At 36.9% G+C, this 24,115-nt stretch overlaps 2 protein-coding genes and 1 non-coding gene across 7 annotated transcripts in view; 1 reads left to right on the top strand and 2 right to left on the bottom strand.

Moving 5' to 3' along the window:
• ITGB3BP (integrin subunit beta 3 binding protein) overlaps nt 1–21,031 on the bottom strand; it is a 94,545-nt gene extending 73,514 nt beyond the window's left edge. For all 5 annotated transcript variants that reach the window (XR_009050223.1, XR_009050222.1, XM_057717510.1 and 2 more), the window contains exon 1: nt 20,919–21,031. Coding sequence is in view for 3 of the 5 variants with exons in the window: in XM_057717510.1 (XP_057573493.1) it covers nt 20,919–20,923 (5 nt within the window). In the remaining 2 variants the exon portion in view is untranslated. The remainder of the gene's footprint in view (nt 1–20,918) is intronic.
• On the bottom strand, nt 10,907–11,041 carry LOC130843065 (small nucleolar RNA SNORA16B/SNORA16A family). Its single transcript, XR_009050696.1, has one exon. It is a non-coding gene; the product is annotated as a small nucleolar RNA SNORA16B/SNORA16A family (small nucleolar RNA).
• A 266-nt stretch (nt 21,032–21,297) lies between the features above and the next one.
• EFCAB7 (EF-hand calcium binding domain 7) overlaps nt 21,298–24,115 on the top strand; it is a 58,880-nt gene continuing 56,062 nt past the window's right edge. The window contains exons 1-2 of the mRNA XM_057717476.1: nt 21,298–21,430; nt 23,357–23,544. Coding sequence (XP_057573459.1) covers nt 23,358–23,544 — 187 coding nt within the window. The 5' untranslated portion in view covers nt 21,298–21,430; nt 23,357. The remainder of the gene's footprint in view (nt 21,431–23,356; nt 23,545–24,115) is intronic.

The raw sequence follows: 24,115 nt of genomic DNA, 5'->3' as shown, positions 1-24,115 counted from the left end.
GCATTCTGTTAGAATTGAGCCCAGTGTCAAGATATCAATTATTAAATTAAGCACCTATTAAATGCTTTTACCCTTTTTAAAAAACTCACAACCAACTGTAGTACAAACACGAGATGATGTTAAGTGGATTAAGATGATGTTAACAAAAACAAAGAGGAAGAGATAGATTAAATACACAAAGGAAGGTCTTCCTAGGTGGCGCAGTGCTAAAGAATCCGCCTGCCAATGCAGGGGACACGGGTTGAAGCCCTGCTCTGGGAAGATTCCACATGCCATGGAGCAACTAAGCCCGTGCACCACAACTATTGAGCCTGTGCTCTAGAGCCCATGAGCCACAACTACTGGGCCCATGTGCTGCAACTATTGAAGCCCATGTGCCTAGAGCCCATGCTCCACAACAAGAGAAACCACTACAATGAGGAGCCTGCGCACCACAATGAAGAGTAGCCCCTGCTCGCAGCAACTAGAGAAAGCCCGTGTGCAGCAACAAAGACCCAACACAGCCAATAAATAAATAAAATAAATAAATAAATTTATTTAAAAAAAATACACAAAGGAAGGACAGGCAAAACTTGATCAGATTTGTGGGACAAATATTTTTCTAAAGTATTTATTCACTTGCTATCAGTATTAGTTAGCAATTAAGTGATATATTTCTGGTAGTTCTGTAAAGTAATAAGCAGTTCTTATGGTCACTATCTTGGTTTTAAAAAATGGGCACCCCCAAATAGGCAAAGAACTCAAATGGACAGTTCTCCAAAGAAGATATACAAATGGCTGGTAAACACCAAAAATGATGCTGAACATCACTAATATTAGGGAAATGGAAATCAGAAACACACACACACACACACAGACACACACAGACACACACACACGAACCACAAGATACCACTTCACAATGATCAGGATAGCTACTATCAGAAACCCCAGAAAATAAGTGTTGGCCAGGATGGAGAAACTTGAACTCTTGTGCTGGTGGGACTGTAAAATGGTACAGCTGCTATGGAAATAGTTTGGCAGTTCCTCAAAAAGTTAAACATAGAATTAACATATAATCCAGTAAGCCCACTTATGAACATATACCCAAAAGAACTGAAAGTAGGGACACAAACAGGTATTTGTACACAAATGTTCATAACAGCATTATTCACAATAGTCAAAAGATGAAAGCAATGCAAGTGTCTGTGGACAGAGGAATAAGTAAAGAAATTTGGTATACATATACATGGGAATATTATTCAGCCTTCAAAGGGAAGAAATTCCACATGCTACAACATGGATGAACCTTGAAGACATTATGCTAAGTGAAAAAAGTCAATTATAAAAGGACAAATACTATATAATTCTACTCAAATGAGGTGCTTAAAGCAGTCAAATTCATAAAGATAGAAAATAGAAAGGTAGTTGCCAGGGGCTGGGAGGAGGGGTGAATAAGGAGTCAGGGTTCAATGGACAGGAAGTTTCAGTTTTGCAAGATATAAAAAGTTTTGGAGACAGAAGATGGTGATAGTTGTACAACAATGTAAATGTACAGTTGACCCTTGAACAAAATGAATTTGAACTGCGAGGGTCGACTTACACTTGAGTTTTTTTTTTTTTTTCAACAAATTCATACTATAATACTACACAATCTGCAATTGGTTGAATCCATGGATGCAGTACTAGGAATATGCAATGCTGACTGTAAAGTTATAGGTGGACTATAACTGGTGCCCCTAATCCCCAATTTACTCAAGGGTTACCTAGACTTAAGTGCCACAGAACTGTACACTTTAAAATGGTTAAAATGGTAAATTTTATGCTGTGTATATTTCACAATTTAAAAATACATACATACATTTTAAATAGGCACCTATTATATCCTAATTACCTCCCTCTTATGGGTAACCTTATAATCTCTACAGGTCACTTCTCACTTTCAGCTTAAACCAAATTTACACCTATGCCCACAATTTGAATACTATAGTCCATCTTTAGGCATACTAGGTTTTGGTTCACTGGGATCAAAATTCTGATTGCTACCAGCATTATTGATGGTGAGAATTTAAGAAAGATGAAGATATGTAATTTTATATCAACAGGAAAAGAAAGTAACCATGTAGAATTAGCCATATTACTCTCTAAGACCATCTTCCATTATTTTATTTAGCTTACCACATGGTAGTACTCCGAATAGGATTCTCTAATTCATCAGAATAGAACAAGTGCATGAGTTTTAGTATATAACATTACTAAAAGCAGTTACAATATTAAAAACATTATTCTAGAAAAAAATAATCATTTGATTCCTAATTAAGAACCAGGAATGACACCTCAAGGACTCATGAAGCTACATGATTTAAGGTTCCCTTACAGATCTTTTATTTTTTTTTTTACATTAAACAAATATATTGCTTAATGGATTATTATAAGGCAACCACCCTTGGAACCAACACCCAGGATCAAGAAAGAGAAGTTTGCCAGCTATCCCCCAAAACCTCCCATTTGTCCCATGCTGTACACTCCTCCTTTCTCCCTCATAAGTACCACAACCGTGACTAACAGTAATCCCTCGTCCCTTATAGGACTTTTAAAACATTGGATTAAATATGATTTGGAATAGCAGAGCTGAGGGTAAGAGTGTGTGCGAGTGGGAAGGAGATAAAATTAGTAAGGCAGATAAGACTCTGGGAGCCTTGATGTTATGCCAAATTCTTCCCCTAAGGTTGGGCAAATCACATAATCTCACTAAGCTTCATAAAGTTGACAATAATACTGGCCTGTAAATCAGTAGTAAATTTCTGAATGGAAGATAAAAATATCACTTAGTATATCAGTGCTTCCATTTACTCCTCTCTATAATGGAGATAATAATATTGCCAGCTACAACTACACAGAGTGTTTAGAGGATTATGGAATATGCATATGAGACTCTTTAGAAATCCTCTGATGAAAGGCAGTGGCCTAATTCATAGCCCATGTGACTTTTTAGGTATAAATTGAGAAATCTAAAATGATACATTTTCCATTCTATGTATGGGAATGAGCAAAGAAGGGAGAAGAATCTCCTATATCTTTGCATTCTCCCTTTCATTCAAGCCTATGCTCTTTTGTGTTCAACATTCACAGAGGTCACATAATTCACTATCGCAGCATGGGTAAGCAGGAATATCACTACACTGCATGCAGAAATATGGTCACCATGTGAAAGCAACTAAATAAATGATTAATCTTGTCATTCTTCACAATATAACTGGGCAAAACCTTAACCAGTCACTGGACAGCACATTTATGGTATCAAAAGCTGCTTTCTCAAAAGATTAATAAAGAATTAGCTAAAGAATTTTTACAGAGATAAAAGGGATATATTTGGGAATATTGAACCCAGAAGATATATGGATGGAGGTGAGATGTTCTTTGGGTTGAATAAAATGAGAAAGGCAATGAGATCATTTCACTCTTAAATGAGTGCTTTCAAAAATGAACATTAATAAAATATTCATTACTATTACCTTCTGTGAGAAACATATATACATGTGTATATCATCACACATACATATATAAAGGACATGAATAAGCCTTTTAAAAGATTCGATTAAAAGAGGCCAAACAGGTTAATCAGAATTAAACGTGGCAGATGCGTGATATTTTATATACCTTTTCGTATGTACAATATTTTGCAACATGAAAATTAACAATAATAAACTAACACTGATGTCTACCTTTTCCTTGAGATTCCAGCACAGTCACATCTAATTTTTCCCTGACACCGTTCAGACTGCACTAAGGATCTTTCCATTCTATACCTATAGCACATGTGCATGTCCTTCTCATTAAACTTATCATGTTGAAATAGTTTATTTCCTCCCTAGACTAAGATATTTATATCATTAGCATCTTGCCTGTTAACTGGTAGATTATGAGTTTTAAATACTTGCTGAACTCTTTCTCCCACTAAAATTAAAACTCCTAGAAAGTATAATATCTGTTCATATTAGAATCCCCAAAGCCTGACACAGTGATTGGCACAAAAGTGTTAATATAAATAAATGATTTATTTACTTACTTTTTTACTTAAAACATCAGTCTTAAGTTCAAGAATATATTTAATTCCTTTTTTTTTTTTTTAATAATCCTCCAATTCTATTTAAGGTGGTTTAAATGGCAGGTTCCCAAAAGATGTCATATTAACACTGTCTTATCTCTAAGGCAGTCTCTTATGTGGATTTGTATCTTATCAGTTCTGGAAAACTCTAAGCCATAATCTCTCCAAGTATTGGCTCTCCTTGATTCTACCTTTCTGAGACTCCCTCTAAAAGAAATTTTAGATTTTCTATTCCATTTTCCATATCTCTAAACATCTATTTCTTACCACTGATCTCTATGTTGCCTTTTGGGCAATTTCTTCAAGTCTATCTTCTAATTGTCTAATTCTTTCTTGAATTGTGTCTAATTTACTGTTTAATCCATTTATTAGCATGTTTTAAAAACAACTGGATGGATTTTTTGGGGTTTTTAAATTTTTATATATTTATAAAGTTAAAAAAATATTCTAGGAATAAAAGCTTTTGCTATCCTTTCCCAGACTTAATACTTCTTTACATTTTGTCCCAGTTGCTTTATCATTCTCTATAGAAACATACACACACATATATATACAATGCAAAATATTTTTAATGATCCACTGAAAATAAGTTGGAGACACTGTATACCTTTATCCATAAATATTTGTGTTTTTCTAAGAGTAAAGATATTCTCTTACATAATCACAGTATAAGCATCAAAATCAGGAAAATTTTTTGAAATGTAATATTAATTTCAGATGTACATGATTCAATATATGGGTATATTGTGAAATGGTCATCATAGTAAGTCTAGTTAAAATCCATCACCAAGCAGTTACAATTTTTTCTCTTGTGATAAGAACTTTTGAGATCTATTCTCTTAGCAACTTTCAAACATACAATATAGTATTATTAACTACAGTAACCATGCAGCACATTACATCCCCAGGACAATTTATTTCATAGCTAGAAGTTTGTACCTTTTGACCACCTTCCTCAAATTCCTCCCCTCCCGCCCCCACATCTGGTAAACGTAAGTCTGATCTCCTTTTCCATGAGTTTGTTCTTTTTAAAGATTCCAAACATAAGTGAGATCATATGGTATTCCCCTTCCTCTTTCTGACTTATTTCATTTAGCATAATGCCCTCAAGGCCCACCCATGTTGCAAATGGCAGAATTTTCTTCTCTATTATGGCTGAATAATATTCCATTGTATATATATACACCACATTTTCTTTATCCATTCATGCACTGGTGGATACTTGGCTATTGTAAATAATGCTGTAATGAACATGGGGGTGCACGTATCTTTTTGAGTTAGCGTTTTGACTTCCTTCAGATAAATACCCAGAAGTGAAGATGCTGGATCATATAGGGGTTCTATATTTTGAGGAACCTTCTTATTTTCCATAGTGGCTGCAACCATTTACATTCCCACCAACAATGCACAGGATTCCCCTTTCTCCACATCCTCACCAGCACTTGCTCTCTCTTGTCTCTTTGATAAGAGCCATTCTAACAGGTGGGAGGTGATATTGTGGTTCTGACTTGCATTCCTTGCTGATTAGCAATGTTGAGCACCTTTTCATATACCTGTTGACCATCTGTATGTCTTCTCTGGAAAAAATGTCTATTCAGATCCTCTGCCCATTTTTTAATAGATTGGGGATTTTTGCTATTGAGTTGTATGAGTTCTTTGTGTGTTTTAGATATTAACCCCTTATCAGATTCATGATTTGCAAATACTTTCTCCCATTCTGTAGACTGCCTTTTCATTTTGTTGGTGATTTCCTTTGTGGTGCACAAGCTTTTCAGTTTGACGTAGTCCCACTTATATTTGTTGTTATTGCCTTTGCTTTTGGTATCAGGTCCAAAAAAATCATTGCCAAGACCAACATTAAGGAGCTTGTGGCCTACATTTTCTTTAAGAGGTTTATGATCTTAGGTATTACCTTCAAGGGGCTATTATTGCATAGGGCTGTCAGGTTTCCCAGTACCATTTATTGAAGAGACTGTCCTTCATATTGTATTGTATATTCTTGGCTCCTTTGTTGTAAATTAATTGACAATATATGTATGAGTTTATTTTTGAAGTCAATATTCTGTTCCATTGATCTATGTGTCTGTTTTTATGCCAATACCATACCGTTTTGATTTTTATACTCTGTAATATAGTTTGAGATCAGCATGATGATTTCAAATTTTGCTTTGCTTTTTCTCAAGATTGCTTTGGCTATTCAGGGTCTTTTGTGGTTCCACACAAATTTTAGGATTGTTTCTTCTATTTCTGTGAAAAATACCATTGGAATTTTGATAAGGATTGCATTGAATCTGTAGACTGCCTTGTGTAGTATGGACATTTTAACAGTGTTAATCCTTCCAATCTATGAGCACGGAATATCCTTCCATTTATTTGCACCTTCTTCAATTTCTTTTACCAATGTCTTATAGCCTTCAGTGTACAGGCTTTTTACCTCCTTGGTTAAACTTCCTCCTAGGAAGTTTATTATTCTTTTTTCATGCAATTGTAAACAGGATTGTTTTCTTAACTTATCTTTCTGGTAGTTTGTTATTAAGGTCGAGAAAAGCAACTGATTTTTGCATATTGATCAAAATCAGGAAACTTATCATTGATACAATACTATTATCAACAGTTCTTATTCAAATTTTATCACTTGTTCCAATAATGTCCCTTATAGCCAATCCCCCAGTCTACGATCCGATCCTGGATCACTCATTGCATTTAATCGTCCCATCTCTTTAGTCTCCCTTATCTAGAACAGTTCCCTTAACCTTTCTTTTTCTTGACTTTGGCATTTTTCAAGAGCATAGGCCAGTGATCTTTGTAGAATATCTGTCGATTTGGGTTTATTTAATATTTTCCCATGATGAGGTTATGTGGGGTTTTTTGCCATAAATATTACAAAAATAATACTGTATCCTTCTGAAAGCATGATAACTTGAAGCACATGACATTGGTTTGTCACAATATCAGTGATAGTAGATCAGTAACTAGTATTTTGATCATTGATTAAGATGTTATCTGTCAGCTTTCTCCAATGTAATAAATAAGAAATCTTATATGTAAATATCGTTTCCTATCAAACTTTGTCCCAATACTTTTAAAGAACTACTGATGATTTTCTAATCCTATCATATTTATATTTATTAATTAGCATTCTACTCCAAGGAATAGCCTTCCTTTCTCTTCCCTTTTTTCACTTCTTTACATCACCAGAGGATCATGGATTTTATTTAATCCTATGGATTATAATCAATCCTATCATTTATGTTGATGTTTAATTGTCCCAATTTGGCAGTTGGATCATTCCCCTTTCACCCTGCCTCCAATGTACCTTATGTACCCATAACTCTTTGAGCACTTCCTTATTTTCCAGCACATACACACACACACACACACACACTGTTCTATTCCAGCCCTGAAATCAGCTTTTCCTTTAAAAAGACTTGGTTCTTTTTAGTGGACAGTGGTATTTAGAAATCAAAATCTGGGCACTAGATGTGTTCATTGCTACTTATGTCATTGTTTATAGGCAACAGACAGAGCCAGAACAGAAAACACACACAGACACACTTTCATATCTACGTGGATTTTTATACATATATTAAAAAATCCATGATTTCATGTTGATACCTCCAATGCAAAGGCAACATATTTTAAATTCCTCAGCCTACAGTGAAAACCTAGCTCACATTATCTGCAATAAACTTACCTCTCTCAAGCCTAGAGCATACAGAAACTAGTTTAAGAAGTGGTAACCCATACCTCTGTGCAAACCAAAACTATTTACTAAGATTCATTATTCCCCTAGTATTCTCCAAATGTAAAAAGCACAAACAGTTGACTCTTGAACAAAGTGGGGTTTAGGGGTGCTGACTCCCATGCAGTCAAAAATCCATGTATAGGGACTTCCCTGGTTGAATGGTTATGACTTTGCCTTCTGGTGCAGGGGGTGTGGGTTCGATCCCTGGTTGGGGAACTAAGATCCCACATGCCTTGTGGCCAAAAGGCCAAAACATAAAACAGAAGCAATATTGTTACCAATTCAATAAAGACTTTAAAAATGGTCCACATAAAAAAAAATCCATGTATAACTATGTTCTGTATCTTTGGTTCCACATCCACAGATTCAACCAACAACAGATCATGCAGTACCATAGTACACACTTCTTGCAAAGAATGGGCATGTAAGTGAACCCTTACAGTTCAAATCCATGTTGTTCAAGGATCAACTCTACAGCTATTTTACTGGATGTTATATAGTATTTCAACTTAATTTTCACTTGTACTTCCCTGATGTCTAACAAAATGTTTATTCGCCATTCATGTAACTTCTTTTATTAAGTATCAGATCAAGTCTTTGTATGATTATTTTAACAAGGTTAAAATGTGGCATACAGGATCTTAGTTCCCTGACCAGGGATCAAACCTATGCCCCCTGCAGTGCAAGCATGGAGTCTTAACCACTGGACTGCCAGGGAAGTCCCAAGAGTTCTTTATATATTCTAAACTTATATTTAGAATATATAAATTAGATGTAGTCTGATTTACCAATTTTATTCTTTTACGGTTGCTTTATATACCTTGTCTGAAATTTTATCTACCCTATGTTGTAACAATATTCTCATATACTGTATTTCCTTCCAGAAACTCTACTGTTTACATTTAGGACTATGCTACATCTCAAATTAATTTTTGTATATGGTATAAGGTAGAAGTCAAGGGTATTTGGTTTGTTTTTTCACATGGTGTTCCAGAACTAATTGGAAAGATTTCTCTTTCCCCAACTGAATTACTTTGGCATTTGGTTGGTTCTATTTCTGGATTTTTTATTCTTTTACATTTTATCTATTTGTCATTATGCCCAAACCACATTGATTTCACTGCCACTTTATACAGTATAGTTAAGTCTAGGCAGTGTACATACTTTGTATATACAGTAAGTCTACTTAGTCTATGTATTCCAACTTTACTCTTCTTTTTCAAGATTGTTTTAGCTGCTATAAGTCCTCAGTGCTTTCATAAAATTTTTGAAATCAGATTTTCTATCTCTTTAAAATGTTGCCAGGATTGACAGGAATTGCACTGAAACTAAAGATCAATTGGTGGACTTCCCTGGTGGCACAGTGGTTAAAAATCCACCTGCCAATGCAGGGAACATGGGTTTGATCCCTGGTCTGGGAAGATCCCACATGCCTCAGAGCAACTAATCCCATATGTCACAACTACTAAGCCTGCACTCTAGAGCCTGTGAGCCACAACCACTGAGCCAGCACGCCACAACTACTGAAGCCCACATGCCTAGAGTCCATGCTCTGCAACGAGAAGCCACTGCAATGAGTAGCCCCCACTCATTGCAACTAGAGAAGGCCCTTACGCAGCAACGAAGACCCAATGCAGCTAATAAATTTTTTAAAAAATTAATAAATAAAAATAAGAAAAGATCAATTGGAGAGAACCAACATTTTGATATAGTCTTCCAATCCATAAGCATGCCCCTATTTATATAAATCTTTATGTTCTCTAAGCAACATTTTGTAATTTTCACAGTAGAAATCTTGCATGCCTTCTGTTAAACTTCTTGTATATTTTTTTACATAATTATATACGGAAAAATTTAAGCTTCATTTTCCAGGTGTTTATTGCTAACATGAGAAATAGAATTGACTTTTGTATATTGACTTTGTGCTCTGCATCTTTGCTAAATAGTTCTAATAATTGTTTTGCAGCTTCCTTAGGATTTTCCATGTTCATGATCATATCAGCAGATCATCAATTTTACTTTCTCCTTTCCAACATTTATGCATTTTCTTTTTAGTGCTTTGTGTTTTTTTGTTTGTTTGTTTTTCTAGCCACCTAAGGCCTGGATTTCCAGCAGCTGGAGGAGGCTGTTTATTTATTTATTTAGGCTGCATTGGGTCTTCACTGCTGCATAAGGCTTTCTTTAGTTGTGAGCGGAGGCTACTCTTTGTGGTAGTATTCGGGCTTTTCACTGCTTTGGCTTCTCTTGTTGCAGAGCACAGGCTCTAGGCATGCGGGCTTCAGTAGTTGTGGCTCATGGGCTCAGCAGTTGTGGCTCATGGACTCTAGAGTACAGGCTCAGTAGTTGTGGTGCACGGGCTTAGTTGCTCTGCGGCATGTGGGATCTTCCTGGCCCAGGGATTGAACCCATGTCCCCTGTATTGGCAGGCGGATTCTTAACCACAGTGCCGCCAGCAGAGTCCCAGTGCTTGTTGAATAGAGGTTGTGAGTGGGCGCATTCCTGCCTTGTTCCTAATCTTAGGAAAACTGCAGAGTTTTAAGTATGATATTTGTAGGTTTTTCATAGGAAGGAGTTCCCTTCTATCCTAGTTTGCTGAATTTTCATTTTATCATAAATGGGTGTCTTCTTCATAGAACTATTAATATGATCTTCTTTAGTATCTACCTATCTATCTATCCACCTAGCTATCCAACCAACCAGGAGTCTTTTATTGGTCACTTATGTGTCAAGTACCAACATTAGCAAAAAAACCCCCACAAAGGTCAATGTTTCCACCTAATAGAGCCTGTAATCTCCTAGTTTGCCTCTTACCATGCGCTTCTTTCACAACTCTGTAGAGCCACAATCACAGTTTAAGACAAATCTCATTCTAAAGCACAGCTCCAGCAACAAGCTGGTATCTTCAAGATTCTTCAGTATCAGACACTGACAGGAAAACTTGGGGGCAACCAGGTCCTGAGGCCGTTGTGTTCCATCACTGTCATGGCCTCAGAGTACTCATTCACCAGAAAGCTCAACTTCAGTTATCCTGAAAACTTCATCTGGCACAGCTGAGAAACGGCAGGTACAATGGGAACTGTCTTTTCCTGAAATGCTATAGATCAGTTACAGCAAACAAAACAGTGATCATCAAGGAAAAATGTCACTCTGGACTCCTTTTTGACCAGGGCAGTTATGTAGAAGCAGCTGCATCTTCGATTAGGGTCATCCTTTATTCTCCTTTTAAAAATAATAATTGATTTTCAAATATTGAAAAAACTGCATTCTTAGTATAAATCTTACTTGGACATGATGTATTGTCCCTTATACAATTGCTGAATTAGGTTTGCTAATCTTCTGCTGAGGATTTCTGATTCTATGTTCGTGAAATATACTGATCAGAAATGTTCTTAAAATTCTTTTATTGTATTGTGGCATCCAGTTAGGGTGGTATCAGTGTTATGAGGATTAAATGAGCTGGGATATATGTACCTAAATCTATACGTGTTTAAATCTGGTCTGATATTCTCCTTTTCATTGCTGTCTTTACTGCACTTAGAGTTAACGTAATTATTATACAGTTGGTTCTATATTTTGCTACTTGTTTTCTGTCTCATTTGTGTTTTATTCCTCAGATCTTCCTTTCCTGCCTTCTTTTGATTAAACATTTTTTAGTATACCACTTCAATTCTTCTATTGTTTTTTATGTATTTTTTTGGTTATGTACTATTTTTCTTTACATTTTTTATTAGTTACTTTGGGGATTACAATATGCCTTTTTAATACCTCACAGTTCATTTACAGTTAATACAATACTACTTTACATAAATGTAAGAATCTAAAAATGTTACTGTCCATTGCCTCTGTCCTTTGTGCTACACTGTTATGCATATATCTACGTTATAAAACCCACAATAAGCGTTATAATTTTTGTTTTAAACACTCACGCCTATTCAAGAAGTTACAAGCAAAAAATAAATACAGTTGACCCTTGAACAATATGGGTTTGAACTGTGCTAATCTATTTATACACAGATTTTTTTCAATAAATATACAGTAAACCCTCCACATTCATGGGTTTCTCATCTGTGGATTAAGATTTGTATGCATGGTTGGTTGAATCTGTGCATAGAAAACCCTCGGAAACAGAGGGCCAATTGTTTTCATTGCACTATACCACTTTATATAAGGGACTTGAGCATACACAGCTTTTGGTATATATGGGGCCTCCTGGAACCAATCCTTCACAGATACTGATGGACAACTACAGTCTTATGTATTTTTATGACATATCTACCATTCCTACTATTCTTCAAATAGATATAAATTTGTACTTGATATCATTTCCCTTTAGCTCAAAGAACTTCTTTTAGCATTTCCTCTATGCAGGTCTGCTGGTGAAAAATATTCTTTTACCAGATAATATCATTTTCACCTTCATTTTGAAGGATAGTATCTAGATACAGAATTCTGCATTGAGGTTTTTTTTTTCCCTTTAGCACTTTAAAATGTTATTCCACTGTCTCCTGACCTCCATGGTTTCTGATCAGAAGTCAGCTTTCATTTAAATAGCTTCCCCTACATGTAAAGCATCAATTTTCTCTGGCTGCTTTCAAGATTTTCCCTTCATTTTTAATTTTTATCAGTTTGACTATGGCAGGTATATGTACATGTGCATAGATAAACACGTATTTTTCATCTCGACTGGAGTTTGCTGAGCTTCTTGGATCTGTAATTTTATGTTTTTCAGCAAAAGTGAGAAATTTAGAAGCCATTATTTCTTTTTCTTAATTAATTAATTTATTGACTACATTGGTCTTCATTGCTGAGCACAGGCTTTTCTCTAGGTGTGGAGAGTGGGGGCTACTCTTTGTTGTGGTGCATGGGCTTCTCATTGCAGTGGCTTCTCTTGTTGTGGAGCACGGGCTCTAGGCGCGAGGGCTTCAGTAGTTGCGGCACATGGGCTCAGTAGTTGTGGCTTGCAGGCTCTAGAGTGCTGGCTCAGTAGTTGCAGCACATGGGCTTAGTAGCTCCACGGCATGTGGGATCTTCCCAGACCCAGGCTCGAACCCATGTCCCCTGCATTGGCAGGTGGATTCTTAACCACTGTGCCACCAGGGAAGCCCAGAAGCCATTATTTTTTTTTTTTAAGAACCTTTATTGAGATACAGTTAACAGACAATAAACAGCATATATTTTAGAGTGTACAATTTGGTATTCCAATCTCCCAATTCATTCCCCCCCAACCCTCCCCTCTTTCCCCACTTGGTGTCCATGTGTTTGTTCTCTACATCTGTGTCTCTGTTTCTGCCTTGGATTTTCTCTTTCATAGTTGTTAGCATTTGCCTTATGTATTGAGGTGCTCCTATATTGGGTGCATATATATTTATAATTATCTCCTCTTCTTGGATTGATCCCTTGATCTTTATGTAATGTCCTTTCTTGTCTCTTGTAACATTTCTTATTTTAAAGTCTATTTTATCTGATACAAGTATCGCTACTCAGCTTTCTTTTGATTTTCATTTGCATGGAATATCTTTTTCCATCCCCTCACTTTCCATCTGTATGTGTGCCTAGGTCAGAAGTGGGTCTCTTCGAGACAGCATATATATGGGTCTTGTTTTTGTATTCATTCAGCCAGTCTGTGTCTTCTGGTTGGTGCATTTAAGTCCATTTACATTCAAGGTAATTATCGATATGTATGTTCCTATTACCATTTTCTTAATTATTTTGTTTTTGTTTTTGTAGGTCCTTCTCTTCTCTTATGTTTCCAGCTTAGAGAAGTTCCTTTAGCATTTGTTGTAGGGCTGGTTTGGTGGTGCTGAATTCTCTTAGCTGTTGCTTGTCTGTAAAGCTTTTGATTTCTCCCTCAAATCTGAATGAGATCCTTGCTGGGTAGAGTATTCCTGGTTGTAGGTTCTTCCCTTTCATCACTTGAAATATATCGTGCCACTCCCTTCTGGCTTGCAGAGTTTCTGCTGAGAAATCAGCTGTTAACCTTATGGGAGTTCCCTGGTATGTTATTTGTCCTTTTCCCCTTGTTGCTTTTAATAACATTTCTCTGTCTTTAATTTTTGTCAGCTTGACTACTATATGTCTTGGCGTGTTTCTCCTTGGGTTTATTCTGCCTGGGACTCTCTGTGCTTCCTGGACTGGGGTAGCTATTTCCTTTCCCATGTTAGGGAAGTTTTCAGCTATAATCTCTTCCAAGATTTTCTCAGTCCTTTCTCTCTCTCGTCTCCTTCTGGGACCCCTATTATGCAAATGTTGGTGTGTTTAACATTGTCCCAGAGGTCTCTTAGGCTGTCTTCAGTTCTTTTCATTTTTATTTCTTTATTCTTTTCCGCATCAGTGATTATCACCATTCTGTCTTCCAGGTCATTTATTCGCCCTTCTGCCTCAGTAAATCTGCTATTGGTTCCTTCTAGTGTATTTTTCATTTCAGTTATTGTGCTGCATATCTCTGTTTGTTTGTTCTTTAATTCTTCTAGATCTTTGGTAAACTTTTCGATCTTTGCATCCAGTCTCTTTTCAAAGTCCTGGATCATCTTCACCATCATTATTCTGAATTCTTTTTCTGGAAGAGTGCCTATCTCCTCTTCATTTAGTTGTTTTTCTGGGGCTTTATCCTGTCCCTTCATCTGGTACAAAGTCCTCTGCTTTTTCATTTTCTCTGTCTTTCTGTGGCTGTGGTTTTCAGTTCTGCAAGATGAAATACTGCTGATACTGCTTAATACTGCTGTCTGCCCTCTTGTGGAGGAAGCTATCTAGGAGCCTCCTATGTGCTTCCTGATGGGAGGGACTGATGGTGGGTAGGGCTGGGTGGGCAGAGCTCAGTAAAGCTTTAATCCGATTTGGTGGGCGGAGCTCAGTAAAACTTTAATCTGCTTGTCTGCTAATGGGTAGGGCTGTGTTCACACCTTGTTGGTTGTTTGGCCTGAGGCCACCTAGCGCTGGAGCCCACAGGCTCTTTGGTGGGGCTAATGACGGACTCTGGGAGGGCTCATACCAATAAGCACTTTCCAAAACCCCTGCTGCCAGTGCCCCTGCCTCCTTGGTGAGCCACAGCTGCCCCCCACCTCTACAGGCAACCTCCAAAACCAGCAGGTAGTTCTGGTTCAGTCTCCTATCTGGTCACTGCTCCTTCCCCTGGGTCCTGGTGAGCACATTTTTTTGTGCCCTCCAAGAGTGGAGTCTCTGTTTCCCCCAGTCCTGTGGAGGTCCTGCAATCAAATCCCGCTGGCTTTCAGGGTCTGATTCTCTGGGGATTCCTCCTCCCATTGCTGGACTCCCAGGTTGGGAAGCCTGATGTGGGGCTCAGAACCCTCACTTTAGTGGGTGGACTTCTGCAGTATAACTGTTCTCCAGTTTGTGACTCACCCACCCAGCATTTATGGGATTTGATTTTAACGTGATTGTGCCCCTCCTACCGTCTCATTGTGGCTTCTCCTTTGTCTCTGGTTGTGGGGTGTCTTTTTTGGTGAGTTCCAGTGTCTTTCTGTCGATGATTGTTCAGCAGTTAGTTTTAATTCCAGTGCTCTTGCAAGAGGGAGTGAGCACACATCCTCCTACTCCGCCATCTTAATCCTATCTCAGAAGCCATTATTTCTTAAAATACATATATTTTTTATTTCATTCCCATTCTCTTCTGTTTCTAGGGCTCTACTTACATATATTAGACCACTTGATATTGTCCCAGAAGTCACTAAAGCTCTGCATTTTGTTTTTTCAACTAGATCATTGCTATTACTCTATCTTCAAGTTCTTTTCTTGGGCTATGAAGCCCACACCGTAAATATTTTCATTCTAGGTAGTGTACTTTTCAAATACAGAATTTCCATTGCTTCTTTTTCTCTTCTGACATTCCCCATGTGTTCTTTCATTATGATCATTTTTTTTCCTTTAAGTTCTTGAATATATTTATAGTAGGTGCTTGTCTGCTAATTCTAAAATCTAGGTCATCTTGGGGTTAATTTCAACTGACTCTCAACGATGAGTCATATTTTGTTTCTTTGCATGTCTGGTATTATTTTATAACGTTTTGGACACTGTAGATGATATGACAGAGACTCTGAATTCTGTTTTCTTACTCTTAACAGTGTTGTTTTGTTCTAGCAGGCATTTAACCTGAATAAACTCAAACTCCCCAGTGATAAACAGCAGCTGAAATCACTGTTCAATTCTTTCAGCATCCCAGCTGTTGCTTCCTCCTGGGCTTCATGGAGAATCCCTAACCCATGTGCAGTTAAGGGACCCAGCAAGGATTTTGGCAGTTTATAACCAGATTTTAGGGCTACCCTCTTTTTAGGATTTTCTCTTTATTTTCCAGCAATTCTGGTAATCCCAGGCTCTTATCCCAACTCTTCAAACCAGTAAAACTGGAGCTTTCTCCTTGAGTTCTAGCTGTATTACATCATATGGACTGCCCTTGGATAAAACAATATAAATGCAAACTCTGCACACTGTAGTTCCCTTCTTTCAAGGGTCAACTCCCCTCCAATTTCTGCCTACTATGGTTGCTTTCCAGTGCCTTCAAGAAGTTGTTTTTAATATTTTGCCCAGAGTTCAAAATTGTTATCTATGGAAGTTTCAGTTCAATATAATCTATTGTAACATGGAAGTCTATCTACTGAGCTTTTATTTCAACAATTATATTATTATTTTTTTTATTTCTAAACATTTTCATCACCGTAGTTTAAAATTTGCCTGGTCATTTTGGGTAGTTTCATTATTTGCTAATTTTTGTGATTCAACTTTTTATTTAAGTATTCTGTTCAATTATTTCATATTGTATCTCAGATAACTCCATTGTATAAAGTTTCTGGGATCTAAATCTATTGATTACTATGTGTTTTAACTTTCACTTATGGTAGTTTGTTTCCTTTTATGTTTGTTTATCTAGATTTTGGATATTTGGTTGATCTTAACCTGGGGAAAAAGTGGGGGCCTCAATGCTTCCTCCAAAGACATATATTTAATTTCACTACTAGCCAAGGGATCATTTCACTACTACCAACTAGGATCATTTCAACTCCCTTCCAAGCTTAAATGTAAAGTCTCAAGTTTAACCTCCTTACCTTGCCTGTAGCCCAAGGCTTAGTCTATCAAGCACAATATGGATATCCGTATTTATATTCAGCGCAATCTGCCTTTCATCTGTGCTTACTGATTACAGATCTGGTTTTAGCTATTTTTGTATTACCCCTTGAGCTTTAACTTCCTACAAGTTCAAGAACACAATAAAAAAAATTATTTATTCAGGGTCAAGTTCTTTTGACTGATAAAGTCTGAGAGATTCTAGTCTGTCATATGAGGGCAGTCCCTCATGCCACTATTATTATAGCTTCCTCATCTCTGTCTTTATGTTTTTGCTGACCTTTACAAGCAGGAAAGAATTATATTTAAAATTCATGTTTTTCATGCTTATATCTGTATTATAGCTTCCTCATCTCTGTCTTTATGTTTTTGCTGACCTTTACAAGCAGGAAAGAATTATATTTAAAATTCATGTTTTTCATGCTTATATCAAGTACTACCAACTTCAATCTTCTTTTAAAATGTACTATACTTTTTTTATATTTTTAAAATAAATTTATGCATTTATTTATTTTATTATTTACTTATTTATTGGTTGTATTGGGTCTTCGTTGCTGCAAAGGGGCTTTCTCTAGTTGCAGCAAGCAAGGGCTACTCCTCATTGTGGTGGCTTTTCTTGTTGCAAAGCACAGGCTCTAGGCATGCAAGCTTCAGTAGTTGTGGCACATGGGCTCAATAGTTGTGGCTCACGGGCTCTAGAGCACAGGCTCAACAGTTGTGGTGCAGGGGCTTAGTTGTTCCACGGCATGTGGGATCTTCCTGGAGCAGGGACCAAACCCACATCCCCTGCATTGGCAGGCGGATTCTTAACCACTGCGCTACCTAGGAAGTCCCTGTACTGTACTTTTAAAGTAAATGAATTTATAGAACTTTGACTATCTACTATGATTCAAAGGATGCTTATTAAATGTTTAACTTTTACTTGACCTGACACATCATTCCACCCCCCACAACAATAAAAATCATTGTATTTGGCACTATCACCAGCATGACTACAAACCCAAATAGGTGCAATAAAATAGCTTCAGATCCAGAATATTCTTATATTCATTTTCCTTTATCAGGAAAAATAAAGCATACTTGCATACTTTAAAGTTCTCTCAGAAAACGCTCAGGTTTTTATGAATACATCATCAGAATGGATCCCACAGAAATACTGTTAAAAATAGTTTCCTCCAACACTAAAGCTATTCCAACTTTATAACCTTCATTCAGTCTATAGCTTGGAACAGAAAAAAATTAACTCTTACAGGAATAGATGGAATGTCCTTGGCTGAATTAGCATAATAATCTACACTAATTAGAAAGACTAAGCAAGTGATACTTGAGTCTTTGTAAAGGAAAAAATATTAGTGGGGGGGGGGTGGAGGGGAGGAAGCACTAGAAGGGGATTTGATTATTTATAGAAAGAGCTATTACAAAAGTATGTTTGACTTTAGTATTATGCAAATATAAACCTGGTATAAAATTTGTCTATACAAGATGAAATCTCTTCAAAGCAGCAACTTTATCATTCTATTAATGTTTACCATGAGCTCAATGAGTAACAATCTAAGGGTCACACAGTTGGTAAAGTAGCAGAACCAAGATTCAAACCCTGGTTTGCCTTACTTCAAAGTCTTCAAATCCAAAAAATAAAAATTAAAAAATTAACATTTCAACCTAGATAGAGAAATGATGATGCCACTAATTTTATAATGTACACAGAGGAGGAGCAAATTTGAAAGGGATGATGATTAGCCTAATGAAATCAGGAATAGCATTTATCCAAATCATTTGTTTTCCCAGTTCCAAGATAGTATCTGCCTTATAGGACCAAAGAGAAGGCAGAGAAAACTATACTTACTGAGAATTTAATTCAAGATAAGTAATCTCTAAATCCTTTAAAAATATCTTAAGTAGTATTTGGTGCATCCTAAGAATACATGTATAATGATCACGTTATGAAGCATAATAAGAAAATAAACACCCATAACCACACAATTTAAGAACTAGATCATTACCAATATGGATGGATACACCTGTATGCTCCTTCTCTATTCCATCTGCTTTCCCCAGAAGGCAACCATTAAACTAAATTTTGTATTTATCATTTCCCTGTTTTCCTTCCCTTAACAGTCTTTTCATATACATACAAAATCCTAAATTAAAGTTTTTTTGCTTGTTCTTAAGCTTTATTTATAAAGATAATATGCTATATGTAGTTTTCTACAAATTGGTTCTTTCACCCAGTATGTTTTTAAGATTCATCCATCCACTCTATTGGTATTGGACATTTGTTCTTTATTATTTATTTTAGATTAATTTAGGCCATGTATAGTTCCACAATTACTCATTGTTTTTTTCCTGTCAAGGTTCAAAAAAATTAGAAAAGAGATAGGTTACACAATCCCACACCAAAAATACCAAGTGCATACCAAAAAGTCATCATCTCAACATCACTTTAAAAACCTACTACTTTCACGTGCAACTTGCCAAGATGATTTTTTGCACCACCATTTGTCACCTTGCAGTTTAACCACATTGAAAAATAAAAGTTTATTAACAATTGTGGAGATCCTCTACTAAAATACTTTTGCATTATTTAACCATTAATTTGGTCTTAAATCACTTTGCCAAAATAAGCTCAGTAAAGTTGCTATATATTTAAGATGTCAACCTCAACTTTAACATGTATTTATTGTCAAAATATAATTACTACAGACTCTCCTAATATAACAGGTACCTGTTAATATGTTAAGGAAACAGTTGTCCAAAAGGTCCACATTTAAGAGGTTTTTTTGGGTTCCCTACTATCTATAGCAGAACAGGAGCACAGTTCAGAAAGTATCACTACTTGTTAAGCAAACACACACCAGTTTCCATTGTATTTCTATTTGGCAGGGATTTTGTTACTTTATCCTCACAGCTTTGTAGAAGTGCTATGTGGGTTACTTTTCTAGTGTGAGTCTAGTGAAGGCAGGTCTTTTTCCGTCATTTTGGGAAAAGGAAAACCTCTTTAATAATCCATAACTTTTAAGGGTATAAGTTAAACATATATTTATTAATACCTGTGTGTAGGATACCTTACTAGGTACTGAGTACCCTTATCTGGAAAGTAGAGATAACAGAAGCACCTACCTCCCAAGGTCCTTTTTAAGATTCAATGAGAAAATGTTGGTAAGTTGCTAAACACAGTACCCAAATCATAATTAAACATTCAATAAATGTAGGTTATTATTTCTGCAAATCTTTCCACTTTCATGTAAATTCCTATTTGATACAGATGTCCCTCCTCCCACCCTGTGCTACTTTGCGTTTGCTCAAACCTGAAAGTAACAGAGAAATAAGTTACTCTAGAAGTGCACAAGAGGGGGTACCTAAATCAGCCTGGGGCAAAAGGTAGGGAGAGAATTTCATGTGTTATATATTATTCCCACACCCACCCCAAAGAAAAAGTTCTTTACTGAGGTTAAAAAAAAAAAAGTTTCTATAGGGCAGTGATAAGCAAGAAAACTGAAGCCTGGAGTTAATTAAGTGACTCTCTCAATGTTGGACAGATCTTTACGGGATTGACTATACTTCCTCGTTTGAAATCTGGAATTCAGGTCTCTTGGGACCCGGTTCATGAGTTCTGCCACAAGTTGATATGAACTCACCATACTAATCTAGGCATTAAAGGGCTTTATCAAATTATACGGCGTGTTGCAATCTACTCTGTCCTATTCTCCGCATGCTAACCATATGTGAAATTATTTCAAGCAATACATCACTAAATATAGCCCACATCCTATAAAATCTGTCAACAGCCTTGGAGAATCAGAATTAAAGTGGACAAATACTACCGGATAAGTAAGGTTGGAAGAGAAGCAGAGGTGGGTTGAGGGAACCAAACACGAGGAACTGTCGAAAGAAGAGACATAGAAAACATGGGAAAAGCAGGGCAAAAAAGGGTTTGGGACTACATAATATCTATTCGTTTTGCTCACAGAGGGGCCCAAACACAGCAACACCCGGGCAGGAGCTACTTACGGCATTTCGACATTCAGGGACGCACTCCTGTCGCTGGATAAAACCCCTGAGCAACCTCTGCCAAAAACTTTGAACCTTCGCGGGGAAACAGTTCGCCCTGAAAAGAGCGGGCGAACGGGCACTCGACGCTGTGCAACACTCAACGCGGCCCGCCGGAAACACTCCCCCACCGACAAGGGATCCCAGTGTATGCTGGGAAGGGGGGAGGAGAGTCTACGCATAGGAGAGCACCTAGTCCCTGCCAGGGCAACGCAGGACCCTCTCTCACGACTCTGACCTGAAGGCCCCCTATAGAAGAGAGACAGAGCCATCTCTGTTCGCTCTGGAGTAACTATCCCTAGATTTCTAGCCGGACCATTTGGGGAAGTGCTCCGTATCTTGTTTCCGGTGGCGGAGAGGTGCGGTTGCCATGGGAATTAAAAGAAGGCCGAGGACCGGCCGGCCGCTGTGAGAGGATCGCGGAATCCGTGAGGAGAATTGGCTGCGCTTTCTCGTTTGTGACCTGCAATTAGGTAGCAAGCAGCTCTCTCTCTCTCTCTGTCTCTTCGCCCAGTCCGTTCCTCACGGTTCGGCTTCCTTTTCTCCACCTGCATCTTTTACTTCTCTGTCATACGTACACTTGTTCCATGTCTGTACTTAAAATGTACATATAAATGCAGTTTTATTCCCAGAGATATACAAAAATAGAGAGATGTTGCCCGAGATCAGCTGTGAACGTATTTTACTGTGTAGGAACGGTGGTTGGATGGCTCTCTGTTTTTACTTGGCCCTTTAGAAGCCTTAGGCGCTTGTTCACAGTTTATTTTTCTTGCTGTTGTGTGGCTGGTTATTTATGGAGCCGTTTGCTGCAATGTACTCTCTAGGCCCCTGTCTTGGTCTCGGGCTGGAGTTTTAAATACAGGAGGTTTCCAAGCCTGAGGGGTGCAATTATATATTTATTTAAGTTTCAATTTAGTCTCTCGTTGCAGAGAGGGAAAAAATAGAATTCTGGAACATTTCTGCCGTGGGATTTCCACGTGAGGAGTCACCTTATTTGGAAAGAGCATTCGAGGACAGTCTTCAAAAAATACTTAGATTTTTAAATTGCTGGCTGCAAAATGAACGTTCATACTCCCTTCCTTATTGGAACAGTTTTCTTTCACATTTGTGAGGAGATGAGTGCACGCATGTGTGTTTAAAACTGTGATGCTTAATTATAGTGATACCAATTTGAAGTAACCAGACTGTGACACCACATCCCTATGGGGTCCTTCTAAAGCTGGTGTAAGATGAAAGTGTCAGGCAGGCGGTCTGTGTATTATAAATAGGGTACTTCATCCATGATAAGCGATTATTATCTTTCTTTCCCAAGTGTAAAAGACCTATATAATTCAAGAAGGTGCAAGTGATTTAGGCCTCCTGAGTAAGAATCCAATGAGTCCTGAAGGGGACCCTACCTGTGTCGTCTTTTTGTTGAACTTGAAATATTCAATTTATTAGGTTGGAATCTATTTTTAGAAGTCAAAGCTGGGTAAAATAATGTTGGAAGCTGTTAGACCTCCAGCACAATTTAGTGCCTCATACTAACTGTTGTAGAAGAAGCCTTCATTCACATTAAAAAAGAAGAAACTGTTATCGAAATTTACTGCCTTCTGCTACTAACTATTAGCTGGGTGACATCTCTGTCTCTCAATTTCCTTATCTGTAAAACGGGCAAAAAAAACCCCTGACCAATGTAATAGGTATAAATCAAGATGTATGGCAGTTCTTTAAGATCTTATGAGCAGAGGTGCTATATGCCCCCCAAATTATTATTGTTATTATTATTAATATTATTATTGATAGTAACAGAACACAGAACCTTGGATAATGCTATAAATGGGATTTTTAAAATTCAGTCATTTAAAATGTGGGGCTGTATTATTGAGATGTTAGTGAAATGACCTGGTTGATGCTGCTGTGGAGATGGATCCCAACTGCCAATCACATTATATTCAAATTCTCATTATGGTGGAGTTTCACTCTACCTACAGTTTACTTAGCACTTATTATGTGCCAGGCACTATTCTATATGATTCACATGTGTTAATTTACTTAATCCTCATGACCACCCTGTGAAGAGTCTCAACTGACTGTCCTCTAATTTTGAGAGAATAGATGTATGCTTTTCCTTTGCCCTGTAAGTCTTCTTTTGTATTTATGTTACATCTTTGTTTTGGTTTTGTTTTTTTGGCTCGCTTATATATATATATATTTAGAAATCAACTGCCAAAGGCTTATTCTAGTTTAACATATAATGATATAACCATATGCATATTATAATGTACATTTTTTTTGCACATATAAAAACCTTGATGTCTTGATTCCCACCCCCACCCCCGCCAATTTGAAAGGCAAAGTGACGTTTGCATTTAGGATTAACATTGACTAAAACAAAATTTTAAATTATTTTCTAATAGAATGGCCATCAGTCCAGGAAGTGATGCAGCTTTCTCCAGTCAGAAATCAACGCTTTCAGAGAGTCCTCGATCAAAGAAATTTCCACTAACTGAAGAAGAGATATTTTATGTGAATTGCAGAGCTGCCTACTTAACTGTTTTCAGAAGCAGCCTAGATAACATTATTTCTAAAGATCAACTTTACTTAGGTAAATTTTCTAAAAAACTTAAGTAGTTTGCCTTATTTGTTGAAAGTTAATAGATCAGAAAGACTGCAATTAGAATTACATTGTTGAATCATTCCAATTTCTTAGTTAAGCTTGAGCAATGGAACTATATTATGCTTCTGTGCCATTTTATATAGCTATATAATCTAGAGATTTCAAAATAAAACTTTCAATGTTTGTATAGACTAGATTAGTATTATTAAAACTTCTGTCAATTACTTGCTTAAAAATATTTTAAAAATTCTTATCTTAGTACTTTAAGATTTACAATAATAGAATTAAAACACTTTTGGCAATGGAATCACTAGTCTGAATTTGACCTACACTAGGGAAAATATAAATAATATATGTGTGTGGGGGGGGGGTTGAATGATTGTAAACAAGCACTATTAGGAAATAAGTGACATTTTAAAAGAAAATTAAGAATTCTCGGTTTTGTTCTGATTTTGAGGGCTGAGGGTTTAAGAGAGTTGGTCTTTTTTTTGCTTCTTTCCATTGTATTTCTTTTAATTTATTTTTTATTGAAGTACAGTTGAATTATGATGTGTTAATG

This window comes from Hippopotamus amphibius, chromosome 1 (assembly GCF_030028045.1).
Source record: "Hippopotamus amphibius kiboko isolate mHipAmp2 chromosome 1, mHipAmp2.hap2, whole genome shotgun sequence".
In the NCBI taxonomy this organism is placed as follows: Eukaryota; Metazoa; Chordata; class Mammalia; order Artiodactyla; family Hippopotamidae; genus Hippopotamus; species Hippopotamus amphibius.
This window is presented reverse-complemented; position numbering and strand designations above follow the sequence as displayed.